Source organism: Anguilla rostrata, chromosome 8 (genome assembly GCF_018555375.3).
Source record: "Anguilla rostrata isolate EN2019 chromosome 8, ASM1855537v3, whole genome shotgun sequence".
Taxonomy (NCBI): domain Eukaryota; kingdom Metazoa; phylum Chordata; class Actinopteri; order Anguilliformes; family Anguillidae; genus Anguilla; species Anguilla rostrata.
The window spans coordinates 56,249,920-56,265,262 of NC_057940.1; the positions used below are offsets into that span (position 1 = coordinate 56,249,920).

General features: G+C 45.3%; 2 protein-coding genes and 1 long non-coding RNA gene across 8 annotated transcripts in view; 1 reads left to right on the forward strand and 2 right to left on the reverse strand.

The window, feature by feature from the left end:
* pals2b (protein associated with LIN7 2, MAGUK p55 family member b) overlaps window positions 1–3,388 on the reverse strand; it is a 20,785-nt gene extending 17,397 nt beyond the window's left edge. Inside the window, exon 1 of one of the 2 annotated variants that reach the window (XM_064349170.1) lies at window positions 3,262–3,388. The gene's annotated coding sequence lies outside the window, so the exon portion shown is untranslated. The remainder of the gene's footprint in view (window positions 1–3,261) is intronic. The other variant, XM_064349173.1, reaches the window with a different exon arrangement.
* The window catches only part of LOC135262233 (uncharacterized), a 52,690-nt gene that overhangs the window by 18,758 nt on the left and 18,589 nt on the right, over window positions 1–15,343 (forward strand). For 2 of the 5 annotated variants that reach the window (XR_010332154.1, XR_010332150.1), the window contains 2 exons: window positions 6,153–6,271; window positions 6,865–7,361. This is a non-coding gene — a long non-coding RNA (uncharacterized LOC135262233). Of the gene's footprint in view, window positions 1–6,152; window positions 6,272–6,864; window positions 7,362–7,726; window positions 7,858–15,343 lie in introns of those variants that run through there. The other 3 variants (XR_010332153.1, XR_010332152.1, XR_010332151.1) reach the window with 2 other exon arrangements.
* npy (neuropeptide Y) lies at window positions 7,480–12,413 on the reverse strand. The gene is made up of 4 exons (XM_064349191.1): window positions 12,274–12,413; window positions 10,798–10,985; window positions 8,419–8,499; window positions 7,480–7,810 (listed from the first exon to the last, which is right to left on the reverse strand). Exons 1-4 carry the CDS (start codon window positions 12,337–12,339, stop codon window positions 7,786–7,788), a joined length of 360 nt encoding a protein of 119 aa, XP_064205261.1. The 5' UTR covers window positions 12,340–12,413; the 3' UTR covers window positions 7,480–7,785.

Sequence of the window (15,343 nt, forward strand, 5' to 3'; positions counted from 1 at the left end):
AAAATCTTTTTCCTTTCCTTTGTTGGGGGGGGGGGGGGGTGAAACAGAGAGAGAGAGAGACATACACACACACACATGCACGCACACACTCACACAGGGAGAGATAGAGTGAGAGAGAGCGAGAGTGAAAGAGAGAGACAGAGATAGAGGGGGGATGTGAAACAGAGAGAGAGAGAGAGAGCGAGGGGGGGGCGCACAGTAATATGCTCATTGGCCCGCTCTGCTGCAGGTTGTCCAGAGGGCATTCTGGGAAATCACCTCCCCACTCCTGCGTAAATATTCCACTCCAGTACATCACTGCCCTTTTAACGCATTTCCCAGCATGCCCTGGTCTCAGGAACCACACTGTATTATACCTCTCTGTATTAAATATGGATGCAGCCATGCTCAAACTGATAATTACACACACTGTAACCCAGCACACAAAACACTGTGCTTAACCCAGAGCTACACACTGTAACCCAGCACACAAAACACTGTGCTTAACCCAGAGCTACACACTCCAACCCAGCACACAAAACAATGCGCTCACAAGCTCCACACTCAACCCAGCACAAACACGCGCTACAGAGCTACACACTCCAACCCAGCACACAAAACACTGCTCAAACTGAGAATTCATCAACCACACACAAACACGGCCAACCAGAGCACACACACAACCGCAAAAAAACACTGCGCACCAAGCTACCTCAACCACACAACTGCTCAAACGAGATTACACACACCCAACCCAGCACACAAACACTGCGTACAGAGTCACTCCGACCACAAGAACACAACCCAGAGTTACACACACTCCTACACATGTAATTACTGCATTATGGTACACATCTGTGGATGGTGTATGACACATTGACAGCAAGTTGGAAATATACCACACTGGCAATCAGCAAATACATGCTGCCTATTTAAAAAAAAGACATTAATATATTTACCATGCAAACCAGCTGTGACCCCACATTCATAATGGATCTCCTAGTCAGTGAGCTGATCTGTCTCTGGACAGGGGAGACTGGGCCCTGGATCCATCACTCCTGCTTCTGGACACTTCACGTCTACATGCCCTGATCTCCTCATTTTACAGGAAAACACTGCGCTTGGTACTCATCAGCAGGGGCTCCTGACGCGGCCCGGCAGTCAGTGGCTGGTTAAAACAGCGGTGTGAGTTCCCAGTGGACATTTCTGAGGTGAAAAGTTGGTGAAACACCGTCGAGGCATTCGGGTGAAAACTTAGCTACGTTTGGTTGAAAAGTGAAAGTTTTCTAGCCTACCAGGGCAAAGTCAGGCTATAACCTGACCTATTTTGGGGTTAGTTAACGTAGTCAGTTTATATCCGAACATGACCCAAGCCAGATCTCCCCCCGTCTACCTGCGTAGATTCCAGCTTTTGCTCGCTGGGTTTTGTCTGAAGTGGGCCGTTTTGAGTGGAGTCAGCTCATGAAGTCCAGAATGATGTGTCAGGCGTGGAAGCACCTGACTGACAGGACCTACGCGCCCGCAGCGCGTGACTGACACAGCCCCTTCCGGAAGCCAGGCCAGAAAAAAAAACCCTTTTTCCTTGTCACATGTTGCCCCATCCCTGCACTTCTTGGTAAATTGTATTTGTCCTAATACTTTAGCTTAATCTTCTGCCTAGTTTGGCTTTGCAGATGTTAGACCAGGATAGTGTTCATTGTTCTCAGCTAGAAATAGCTGTACAAAATAAGTAATTGTACCTTACTGAACCCGTGTTCAGCAGTTGTCTACGATCATGAAAATGCACTTCTTGTACGTCGCTTTGGATAAAAACGTCTGCCAAATGAATGTAATGTAATGTAATGTAATGAGGCCCAGCGAGCGCTGAAGTGCAGAATGCGTTGGCGTTGACGGCGGGCGTGACCTGTGCCACACAGTCCAGTTGGCGGCTGCCATGGCTGATTGATTGCAGGTGCCGACAGCCAATAGCAAACCTGCTTTACATGCCTGCTCCTGAAGGACAGGCTGTGAAAAGTATTTTAGATTTATTTTCATTCGAATCCACGTTCAGTTTTTTTTTGGAGTCGCGCAATTACGGGGAGAAGGGCGGTTATGTTCTGATTCTGAGTAAGGGAAAGGTCACCCACCGGCAGGCAACCCCGCCGCAGCCCGCGCGCAAAGAGACGGAATGTTCTGGACCTGTCAGTCACTATGGGCAAAAAGCGCGCAAACGCGCGTTTCCATGACTGGAGACATCCAGACGGACATACATTGGCTACTAGCGCAAAAAGTAGAGAGAGAAAGACGGCCTCTCTGTCTGGTAGCTCCCTAGCTCCGTCTACCAGTTCATGCTCGTGCCGTCTGAATTAACTTTCCAGAGACGAGTTGCGCAACTCTTCCCCCGGTATATCCGCTGCCTGCGGTAAAGCCATGCGGATAACCCGCTCTTAACGTTCGCACGCGCAGCTGTCCCTCCACTCTGCTGTGAATCGCGTCAGAGAACAAATCATGACATGACGCCTCACGGGGAAAATGTCACCTTTAACTCCACAGACACTTAAACAGCGGGGGGAATTCGTTTATTAGGTTAGACAGCCTGATGCCGGGCGCATTATCTAACGCCGTCCATTCATTGCGCAAACACAAACGGGCGTTGTGGCGCGAGGGTGGCCGACAACAATGGATGTCTGTTGGTTCAGTATCTCTGTCACACGAACTAATCGTGATGCGCTTGTGGTACTGCGTGGAACGCTTGGATTGACGGCGACCGGTCGCTCCATTTCGTACCCACGTCTCTGCCGCGTCATACTCGAGGTCCCCGCGGAACGACGTCCCGACAGGGTCGTGGAAGCTGCCGACTACACGCGTACTTAATAACATGATTACAGAACACTTTGTTTAAAGTAGACTATAACGCGTGGTCATTTTTTTACACCACTCCCCCGTTGAAGGAATCTCAAGTTACCTGCATGCTAACTAGATCACGCATGGCTTTTACGGTTACTAATTTCTAAAACGTCCGAAAGCAGACCGAGAGTTTAATGTGCCTGCTAGCACGCACGCGTGCTGATAAATCCCCTCCAGCGCACAGACGCATTCACACACAGGGCCAGTGCAGTGGATTAAAAGGTTCTTTACTGTCCCTCGCGCAGGGGCAGGAGACAGAGATGGAGCTGCGGTCCCTGCGTCTCGTGCCTATTTAAAACCCAAGTGCACGTTTCCACTAGAACAGTGTTTGCTCGCGCCGCCTGAAAGCCAGCCAAAAAGATCGCGTCTGCGATGCGTCCTCCGATCTCGACTTACCTTGAATCGTCTGCTGATAGTAGACCAGTCCTTCACCGTCCCGGCGAGAAATTCAAACCCCCCTGAGCGATCCTGGTCCCGCAGCGAACTATCCGCGCGTACTCGATGCCAATCAAGTGGCCAGGTCTCGCCCCGCGATGACGTTTGGAAGCAAGGACCAATCGGCGACATGCAGTGCAGTACAGTCTCCGCCCATTTTGTTTTGGCTGTGCAGCGACCTGTGTGGTGATGTTAATTCCCTGTGACATACTGGACAGAAGGGCTACAGTGAACGAGTTGGGGAGAATAATGGCGACGACAATTCAGCCGCGCTAACTCAGCCGTTACTAACTACCAATAAAATTGTCTAAGCTATAACCTACACCGTAAAATGTCCAGTGTTCATCTAATTCCGCAGAATATAGACGAGTCCAACAGGGACCATATGCACTCTGTAAAGAGCTGACTTAACACTGGACGCTTTGCTGTGTACCCCTCTCAGAAATTATCATGTTGTTTTTAGATTCGTATCATTAGTTGCCATTGTTATTCTTAATCCTGCGATTCCATTTATTTTTTATTATGCTTTGTTTTTCCGGAAAAGATCAAACGAGTTTCAAGCTGCCTTTCTAGCAAGTCATGTCCAAAAAGTAAATCACAGAGGTTTCACTCGCTTGGGTGTTAATTTCAGATGATTAATACAAAAAAAGAGAGAATTACGGAGTATCCTTGGGTGTCATACGTGACGGAAGTAACAGCTCAGCGTTTGGGTTATGGAAGAGTGGGCCAGGTCATTAAGCTCAGGGTCACGAGGGTATCCGGCTTCTTCTGGAAGGAAGATAATGCAGGGCATGGGAGCTCAGTAAACGCCGATGGCTTATAACCGTGAATGTATGCCCTATGCGTTTAAACGCAAAAATCAAATGTGTCACTTTGCATTGCATGGATGATATATGTGAACAGACACAAGAATTCATCATTTATTCAATAATTGACGTGTGTGTGTGTGTGAGAGAGAGAGAGAGAGAGAGAGAGAGAGAGAGAGAGCATCCCCAGAAAAAATGAGTGTATATGGAAATACTGTAGCATTCAGATAGATAGATGACACAGAAACAGTGTATATTGTTTAAAACCGTACCAAAATGCATTGCAGTGATAGTATTGTAGTGTTGCATTGTGGTAACAGCGTCGACTGTTGGGCCAGCATGGAGGAGTGTTGGTTAGACCCTCTGCAGTGGGGTATATATGCTGTGGTGGCGAATGCACCGATTCTGAGCAGGCCTTTCTGTCCTCGTTACTTTCTTGGAGCCCATAAAGGCAACAGCACGCATTAGGCAGCCCGTTTTTAGACTGTGAATATTTTACAGTCGCGCCCCTTCGTTATCTGAAAAAAGAGCGCAGCACCTGGCAGAGCGTTCGCTGCTCTAAGAAACACGAACTAGTCTTTTGTTTTTGGCCCACAAGCGGAGGCATTTAATCAGAGTCCTGCTAACGTGCAGTGACGCGTTTTGCATTTGCGTTTTGCATCAGATTCTCCCGTTTGAGCTGAAATTCAGCGAGACACTACTGTATTTGTCCACCGGAGGGCGACGTTGCACCACTAATGACGGAAGCGACAACGCTCTAATCAATTTGGGGTTGCGCTGTTGACCGCGGTATTAATTAAAACGCTTTTTTGGTTTGAATTATATTTTCTAGAAAGTATGAAATTGTTGACTCAGTGCTTCGACGGGCCGGTTTGGATGCATTTTTCAAAAACGCACTTTTCAAAACGGTTTGGATGCATTTTTCATCTAGGTTGTGGCCGCACAGGGGATGCTGCTGTCAAGGTTTTAAGATGCCTCTAAAATGACTAGTTTCTGAGTCTGTTGACCCCACGTGAGAAGTGGAGCTCAGCGGGACAGTCCCTCTGACCTGGAAAACCATCTGTGGTGGATCAGCCCAGCAACGGAGAGTCCGGGGGGCCTTCCTGATCTTACCGAGACCAGTCTCACCCGCTCAGAACGCAGACTGCCCCAGACGGAACACTGTCAGAAATAGACTCTACGTAGCCTACTGCTAGTGGTGTATTACATGTGTGGTATGTTCTGATGCCCACATATGTAAAAGAAAAGAAAAAAAACAAACAAAAAGATTCTCTAGGGTTGAGACTGAAAGATTTGTATAAATACTGTTATTTGGGATGTTAGAAAACAGCAATGAAATTAATACCCGTCACCGAAAATTCTTGAACTGCGCGAACGACGCGTGTGGCCGTCCCCTGCATCCATGAGGCTTGCGTATATTTGACCACGAGGGTGCGCTTATACTCAGGAAACGGCCCTGACATCTCAGAATTTGAGCCGCGCGGTCGTCTGTCATTTACAAAGGGTTCGATGTTAGACCCTATTTCTTGGTACACTAACGGTACAGACGTCAGACACTTAAAAAAAAGCTCTACCATCTTTATTGTCGCATACTGTTAAGCTTCATTTGTCACGGCAGCAAAGATATAATTCAGTCCCCAAATCTGGTCCCGGAGAGCTGCAGGGTCTGCTGGTTTTTGTTACAGCTTAGCGCTTAATTGAATTTAGTCCACCCCCCTGAGAAGGACTACATGCTTTATTAGCAAGAATACCCGGCACATTTAAAAAACATTTTTACTGTTATTGTGGTTTTGTGTTTCAGGCATATGTATTGAGGTTCATTGATTTAAAGAATGAGTTTTTCTTTGTTCGTCTTGATGTTGAAATTTTGTTTATAATTTTTGTTTTAGGTAATGATGAGTTTTTGACTTGAATAAATTAATTTGTTTTAGTTGTTTTGGGAATTTTAAACCAACAAAGACACTGTTTAATTGTAAATTTCAAACAGCTGTTTGCACTGTTCAGCCTGCCTGCTCAATTGATTCAGAATTTCTTGCCTATTTTAAGGTGAAGACCGAAACCTGCAAACCCGACGGCTCTCCAGGGGACCAGGGCTGGGGACCCCAGATACAACTGGCGAAATCTCTTCTGCACGGCCGAGGAACGGGAAAATGCGGACGCAGCAGGTGACTGCGTTTCATTGGCGTGCTTTCCCTCCCTTTTCACCGTGACGGTTAACGGGATGACACCCGGAGATCAGCTCGTGAGGCGGAACCGTGTTATTGTTCAGAAGCCGCCCCGCGTGGATACGGGCCGCGGATCCAGATTAGATTTATAATCCCGCTGTTGTTTGAGGCTTGAACAAACAGTAAGCGACGCTGTCTTTTGAAAATTAATTTTAAAAGGGAACATCAAACGGTATCCCCCGGGGTCTGAACGGGTGCGCGCGTGTTGAATCGCGTGCGCGTTTAATGCATTAAACAACTCTGTGTCGCCCGAGACTGCTTTTTCTGGAAAGGCAGCGATCACACAGTGTATGCGTCAGGCTTTTAACTCCAGGCATTGAACGAACAGTATTATTCCAATAGTATAAGCAGACTTTGTTTTATTGGAGTAATTATGAGTAATTGAATTTTTTTGGTTCATTTTCCCCCCGGATATTACTAATAATATGCAGACCAGTGATGAAACTTATAAGTGTTGGCCTGGTCCATCTTTTTTTTTATCAATTCAGTGAGTGCAAACCTCTAAATGTGAGCTTGTTTCACATTTGACTTAGGTCCTTAATTTCACATGAAACAATTACCATTGGATTGGTTTTCCTTCACCTGTGTGAGAACCTTTCTGACTCCTGTAGAAGCTTCTGGAACTGAGGACCAAGCGTGGCAGACTGAGGGCTCACTGATGCTTTCAGCCTTCTGTGAACCAGAGTTAGCCCAGATGCTGCTGTCGTATTTCAGGCAGAATCTCTCTGAAGAGTTATTCATAAATATTTCATAAAACCAAGATGACAATATTTTACTGCGTGCAATTTCTGGCACAATGTAAGAACCTGTGTTTATGTACCTTTGTTTATGTACCACCTGTGTTCACACTCACCCGGAGTTTGCCGGTGGCTGAAGAACAGAGTGAAATACTGTTATCCTGTGTTTTTTAAATTGTGGTCTATCACTGTTACAACTGAAATATGACTCCTGTTGAAGGGCCGGGACTATATTTAATATTTTCAGCTGTCATTCTTTGCTGTCTATTTATGACACCGATCTACTGCTTGATTCAGCCATATTTTCTGGCTGATATCAAGCCGCACCTTCCTGGTAATAATGACAGTGTTATAAAGTATCGGTATTTTAGAGCTGTACTGTCTAACAACACCATGGGAAGATCAAAGAGGTCATCTTTACATAATGACTTTTAATAGCACAGTTTTACTTTACAGTTAAGTATAACGGTAATGCACTGATATTTGGCTTAAATAAGACTATGTACTGCCATGAGCTGAGGTGGCTCTTATGATGAATTGATGGCTCCATGCAGCTTTTGACCCCCAGGTGCTGGCGGTAGGAGGGCAGCCATGTTGGTGAGGTCAGTGTTCGGCAGTCTGGCGGCCATGTTGATAAGGTCAGGGTTTGTTGTTACAGGGGTGAGACGGCAAAACTGAAGACACCAAGTACAGACGAGATAGACACATTTTATGATGTCACCACATAGATGGTTCCACGTATCTGGAGAGAGAGGAACAGACAAAAGGATCAACAAAAGGATCAAAACCTCTTAAAGAGTGATTGCACTCACTGTTCCAGCCTGGCTCCGCCTACTAGACAATTTAGGGAAAGTGGGCGTGTCCATCTCATTTGCATAAAGTATTCCATATTAAAATAAATTAATACACGCAGCTGCAGCTGGCTCATGAAACTTCGATCAAACTGTCAAACTAGAGGCTCCAGATCAAATATAAATCAAGATTCAGAAATTACATGAACTGTTTCTCCCTTGAAATATTTTCAAAAACATATTTTAGTGGTGCCGGCGGTGTTCCATCGCATTAAAACGTAAACTGACAAATTTGTGGGAGGCAGCAATTTTCCAGCTGATTATCTGGATTGACATCTACATGTTATAGTAGTATTCCAAGTTAGCACCAATACATTTTCTACCATTTCATTATGCAGTAGTCATACAAACATGTTTACAGGAAAACAAAAAAGTGATCTCGGGTGTAATTAAGCAAGTTAACTTTTGTTGCAACAAAAATCTTTCTATGTAAATGAATCACTGCTGTAAGTATACACACACGCACACGCACACGCACACGCACACGCGCGCGCAGTACCGTGATCGGGGGCTGGTTCCTGTGCTTTCACTCAGCAGAAGCTCTGTAAGCAGGGTGTCGTCACTGGATCTTTTTCCGTACCTGAGAAAATGAGCGGATCAGTCTCACCTGTCTGTTAATGACACAGCCAGCCTGTTCCTGACTGGGTCAGTCCTGTCTGTTAATGACACAGCCAGCCTGTTCCTGACTGGGTCAGTCTCATCTGTCTGTTAATGACACAGCCAGCCTGTTCCTGACTGGGTCAGTCCACTGTCTGTTAATGACACAGCCAGCCTGTTCCTGACTGGTCAGTCTCATTGTCTGTTAATGACACAGCCGCCTGTTCCTGACTGGGTCAGCTCACCTGTCTGTTAATGACACAGACGGCCTGTTCCTGACTGGGTCAGTCATGTCTGTTAATGACACAGCCAGCCTGTTCCTGACTGGGTCAGTCTCATCTGTCTGTTAATGACACAGCCAGCCTGTTCCTGACTGGGTCAGTCCTGTCTGTTAATGACACAGCCAGCCTGTTCCTGACTGGGTCAGTCTCACCTGTCTGTTAATGACACAGCCAGCCTGTTCCTGACTGGGTCAGTCCTGTCTGTTAATGACACAGCCAGCCTGTTCCTGACTTGGTCAGTCTCATTTGTCTGTTAATGACACAGACGGCCTGTTCCTGACTGGGTCAGTCATGTCTGTTAATGACACAGATGGCCTGTTCCTGACTGGGTCAGTCCTGTCTGTTAATGACACAGTCAGCCTGTTCCTGACTGGGTCAGTCTCACCTGTCTGTTAATGACACAGTCAGTCTGTTCCTGACTGGGTCAGTCTCACCTGTCTGTTAATGACACAGCCAGCCTGTTCCTGACTGGGTCAGTCTCACCTGTCTGTTAATGACACAGCCAGCCTGTTCCTGACTGGGTCAGTCCTGTCTGTTAATGACACAGACGGCCTGTTCCTGACTGGGTCAGTCCTGTCTGTTAATGACACAGCCAGCCTGTTCCTGACTGGGTCAGTCTCACCTGTCTGTTAATGACACAGGCAGTCTGTTCCTGACTGGGTCAGTCTCATCTGTCTGTTAATGACACAGCCAGCCTGTTCCTGACTGGGTCAGTCATGTCTGTTAATGACACAGCCAGCCTGTTCCTGACTGGGTCAGTCCTGTCTGTTAATGACACAGACGGCCTGTTCCTGACTGGGTCAGTCCTGTCTGTTAATGACACAGTCAGTCTGTTCCTGACTGGGTCAGTCTCACCTGTCTGTTAATGACACAGCCAGCCTGTTCCTGACTGGGTCAGTCTCATCTGTCTGTTAATGACACAGTCAGCCTGTTCCTGACTGGGTCAGTCTCATCTGTCTGTTAATGACACAGCCAGCCTGTTCCTGACTGGGTCAGTCTCACCTGTCTGTTAATGACACAGCCAGCCTGTTCCTGTTTATTTTCACCTGCATCCTGAACATAAATACTCCTCAATACCTGATTATTTTTTCCCAAAAGAGAAAATGAAGTTAGTGTCCCTGTACGAATAGTTCAATGAGTGAAGGTTCTGGACTGAGACTTTTTACCAGTAAATAGCGAAGACTGAAAATGATAATAATTTTAGACGATGCCTGCTCATAAAAATGGGTAATTATTGCAGGTGGACTGCCTGGGCAGAGGCTGCACGCTCAAGCTGATGCGTGAGGCTTGTTTACGTTCGTTTTCATAATCCCCTTCAGCCGTCTGATTATTCCTCCTTAATATGATGACACGTTCAGCAAGGAGCAGGGTTTCGGGTTTCCCTTATTTCACAGAAAAGCCTAATTTCATAAACGTGTGCCAGGCTAAGTTAATCAGCCAGCGATGTGTTAATTAAAACTAGAAATGCATGACATCAGAGCTTCATGCATAAACCACCAGAAATCTCTTTAACAAGATCACCTCCAAGGCACCGCGTGACATTAAATAAATTGAATTAATTTCTAAAGATTTTCCATTTTGCTACTTCCCATGAATGTGTTTGCTTAGAATAAAATAAATTATCTGTTTCATGTTTTTATCATAACACCCAAGAATCTTTTGGTTAGCACTGTATATATTACCTCTGAGTGAGATATATTTCAGGCTTTCAACTTTTAGTTTGCATATAATTACTGTCATTATTAATGTTGTTGTTTTTATTATTATTATTATTATTATTATTATTATTATTATTAATAATAAGAAAAAGAAGAATTTTCCCTTCAAATAAAACACAATTGTAATATATATATATATATATATATATATGTATATAAATACAAATGTGGGCAGTATTTAATAACACTATATCTCACGTCTCCTGAACCTAGTCCAACATAGTCCTAGTGCGTTTCTCTAGAGTAGGTGTTCGCGCAGCTGGGTCCGCGCCCGAGACTCACCTCTGCCGCGTGATGAGGTTGATGTAGTGTCTCAATGCGGAGTAATATTTGGCGAGTTCCTCGGCGGGTGCGTCCTCTCCAGGGTTGTCCGGTTTGGACGGGTATCCTTCCGCCAACGTGCCAATGCAGATAAGTATGCAGACCGCCAACATCACCATGCCCATCCGCGTGCCAAGATTCAGACGCATCTTCAAGTCACGGGGCGCGAGGAACAGGGGAGGCGGGGAAATACTGTTTAAAACACGTGAACGGACTTCCGTTCTCACCTTTCATGACAGAGTAACTAAAACATTTTTTCTTTTATTTGCGTTATCAAAATCAAGCAATAAATCGATTAATTAAATGCGCATTCCGGCACGGGCTATAGGGCGTATTCAGTGGTAGCACAGGTAGGTAGCCTATTGCAAGGAGTTCACGTAAATTAAGTAGAGAGCTAGTTAGTTGTTGCGCTTTTTCTAGAGGGAATAAAACATTTAATAGGAAAACTATTTTGTAAGTGAGAGAAATTAAAATTACTTTTTGTCCCTTTAACAATTTGTCGAGATGAACTGAAAATACACCAGAAAATAGACAGACTTTATGACGGTCACTGAAAATATTTTCAGACATTGAAAATAAGATTATGACAAAAGAAAGAAGACAAAGTAAGCACTTTATCCAAAATATAGAGAGAAAGTAAAATGACCCCTTTACCGGTTCTTTCTCTTTACAAGTTTGAGATTAAATGAGTTTATTCAGTCTGAAGATTTAACATTTAACGACTGGCCGGTTCAGATCTCACCAAGACCGTCTCTGCGTGCCGTGTTCATCAGCGTAATTAGCCTGTAACGCAATCAGTACTGCGGAGTTCTCCTGAATACGGTCTTTAAGAATCTTCTTTTAAAACCGCGTTTCCTCTCAAAACTGAATAAAACGAAAAATGCATTTTTAATGTATTTTAATTTTTGAACAGTTTAAATATTAAGTTTGGATATTGATTGAGACTAGAGTTGCCACACGTTATTGGGGCCATATCGTTACATAGCAACATTCTCAGTGATAAAAATCAAATTCATTGTCAAAGAGAGACACTATGCGTTCTGAGATGTACGCAACTGGTGTTAATTTTACACTGAACATTTTGCTCTGTGTAAAAGTTAGGGGTAGACATCGTTCGCCAAGTAGCCGTTGGATCAATCGTAGGAGAATTTAAACTTAGAATTTCTAACCTTTACATTACAGAAAAGGCTAGTTAGAAATGACTGAAAGTTTCGATCAAAATGACAGTGTGTGGAGACGATACAAATGATTAACTTTTTTATCTCTGCAATTCTCCGTACATCTCTGTTATTTAGTGTAAATAACATCGGATAACAGGATATTTAGTACATTTTTCTGTTTGCAATCGTGTTTATTTCTCCCTGTCCACGTTTCAGCGAAAATAGATACTAGCAAAGTAAAGTGCCGTAAAAAATAAAGTTATTTTTTGTTACTCACATTGAGTTGATGATTGAGTTTTCCGCGGTCCCGTTTCCCCGGTGCGCTTTGTACGGTTTCGCCCATGCTACCGTTTTTATAGTGCGAGCGCGAGGGTGAGCGAGGGAGGGGGGCACTCGCTCACGCTCCAGCGAACGCAATTCTCTTATCGCAGCGGTGCAAAGCGAGGGGACGCGTCACCGGCTAAGCTGTCATCGCCCGTTTAAAACAACATTTACGATAAAAAGTGATTGGTTTTTGTCGGTAGTCAAGAGAGGGAGGGGGTCTTTTTTCCTCGTGCATCCACTCAAAACTCGTGTAATTAGGTGGAATGAAATGGCGAAGTGCGTGTCGCACAAAGGGAAGCCGCGATTTGTAAATTAGTCGCTCAATTTTATGTATCTCATTGTCGACCGGATGACAATTTCCATCCCAATTCAGATAATATTATTTAGCCGTAAATAGATCTCGGAAAATGGGAAAGCCTATTTCAATATTTGTGAGAGTGTGATTAAATACGTGGTGTAAATACACTGTAAACAAGCATTGGAAAAAAAAACAGAATTTACATTGAGCCAGTCTAATAATTGTTATAAATTAATAAATAAATAAACAAATAAATAAACGTTTTTTTTCCTTCAAAAACAACACTCTGAAGCTTTGCTTAAATGATTCTCTGCTTCACACGGATGATGAGAAAACTAATGGATTTTCTGCATATGAACATTCCACACCGGCGGGAAGGGTGAGCCGGTCCCCTTTTATCTGGTTTCAGGGGGTCCGTTTCTGTCAGCATCAAGCACAAAGAGGAGTGTGGGCATTTTCCGTCCCTTCTGGTCATGTGTCCATTATTCCCAGGAAATATGTTTCATAGGATATTATTTTAATGTGTTTCATATTATATACAATCTCCCTTTACCCAGATTTGAAATGAATACACACACTCACACATACACACACACACACACACACAATGTTTTTTCACAGTAGATTGCTCATTTCAATCTGTGTATGTGTGTAATTGATCATCACGGTTGTCAGAGCTTAACATGTGATTGTTTGAATGACAGACGAGAGAAAGTGCATCTGAGTGCGTGTGTGTGTGTGCGTGTTTATTGTTTGTGTTTGAGTGTGTGTGTGTGTGCGCGCGCGTGCATGTGTATGTGTGTGCTTGTGTGTGTGTGTGTGTGTGTGTGCGTATGTGTGCGTGTGTGTGTGTGTGTGCACGTGTTTGTATGTGTGTGCTTGTGTGTGTGTGCTTTATCCAAAGCGCTTTACAATTGATGCCTCTCATTCGCCAGAGCAGTTAGGGGTTAGGGGTTAGGTGTCTTGCTCAAGGACACTTCAACATGCCCAGGGCGGGGTTTGAACCGGCAACCCTCCGACTGCCAGACAATCGGTCTTACCTCCTGAGCTATGTCGCCCCTATGTGTATGTGTGCGTGTGTGTGTGTGCACATGTGTTTGTATGTGTGTGCTTGTGTGTGTGTGTGCACGTGTGTTTGTATGTGTGTGTGCATGTGTGTGTGTGCACGTGTGTTTGTATGTGTGTGCTTGTGTGCGTGTGTGTGTGTGTGTGCATGTGTGTTTGTATGTGTGTGTGCATGTGTGTGTGTGCACGTGTGTTTGTATGTGTGTGCTTGTGTGCGTGTGTGTGTGTGTGTGCATGTGTGTTTGTATGTGTGTGCTTGTGTGTGTGTGCATGTGTTTGTATGTGTGTGCTTGTGTGCGTGTGTGTGTGTGTGTGTGCGTGTGTGTGCGTGCCAGTGGGCTGCAGGTGGTGTACTGAGGGCTTTTATAACCTTCGTAGCCCATAGTGCTGTGGAAACAGCTCAGTTATTTCCTTCGAGAAAAGTCAAATTTTTTAACGCAAAATGCGAAAGAGGATACAAAAACCTCCCCTTATAAGAGTCATAACTCCTCCCCCTATAGGAGTGATAACCCCACCCCCTATAGGACTTTTAACTCCACCCCCTGTAGGACTCAAAACTCCACCCCCTGTAAGACTCATAACTCTACCCCCACAGCTGTCCCTGTCCCACTCTACACCATAAAGGTGTCCCTGTAACTCCACCCCCACAGGTGTCCCTATAACTCCACCCCCACAGGTGTTCCTGTTACTCCACCTATAAAGTTGTTCCTGTAACTCTGCCCCTACAGGTGTTCCTGTAACTCCGCCCCCACCGGTGTCCTTGTAACTCCACCCCTGAGTGTGCTTCTGTTACACGAGTCCCAGGTTTGATTTCATTGGCCAGATGGTGGTTTAGGAGTCACCTTCCGCCCTGTTTCTGTCTGTCTGTACGTCCCTCCTGTGTGTCCGTCCCAAACGCCCGTCCTTCCCTCCGTTTGAGGTCTGACAGGCACGCGCGCGCAGATCAAGATCACACGGAAGATAGGGTTTCAGAAACACGGCGTGCGTCCTGACACGCGCTTCTGTGAGATATCTGCTCACTCTCTCTCCCTCTCTCCCCCTCTCTCCTTCTCTCTCTCTTTCTCTCCCTCTCTTCCGCCCTCTCTCTCTTTCTCTCCCCCCCTCTTTCTCTATCTCTCTCTCTTTCCCTCTCTCCCCCTTGCTCTCTCTCTCTTTCATTCCCTCTCTAAATACCACCAGTTGATTAAATGCCCGACCAGAGAGGAGAACACTTTAGATCACTACTACAGTACAATCAACCGTGCCTATCACGCCGTCCCCCGCGCTGCACTGGGACACTCTGACCACATCATAGTCCACCTGATTCCTGCATACAGGCAGAAATTAAAACTCTGCAAACCTGTTGTGAGGACATCTAAGAAGTGGACCAGTGAAGCTATGGAGGATCTTCGCACGTGCTTGGACTGTACTGACTGGGATGTTTTCAGGACTGCTACCATCAGTCTGGATGAGTACACAGAGGCTGTGACATCATACATCAGCTTCTGTGAGGACAGCTGTGTACCATCACGCACCAGGGTTATCTACAACAACGACAAACCCTGGTTTACAGCTAAACTCAGACAGCTAAGGCTGGCAAAGGAGGAAGCATTTAGGAGTGGGGACAAGGACCGGTTTAAAGAGTCTAAATACAGGTTTAGCAAGGCGGTGAGAGATGCTA

Bases quoted from the DNA above. Each gene is read 5' to 3' on its own strand.
- npy (XM_064349191.1), bottom strand. From the start codon at position 12,339: ATGGGCGAAACCGTACAAAGCGCACCGGGGAAACGGGACCGCGGAAAA. The intron at 10,986-12,273 runs GTGAGTAACAAA...CGTGACTTGAAG, and splicing joins AACTCAATCATCAACTCAAT to ATGCGTCTGAATCTTGGCAC. The intron at 7,811-8,418 runs GTACTGCGCGCG...CTCTCTCTCCAG, and splicing joins GGAACCAGCCCCCGATCACG to ATACGTGGAACCATCTATGT.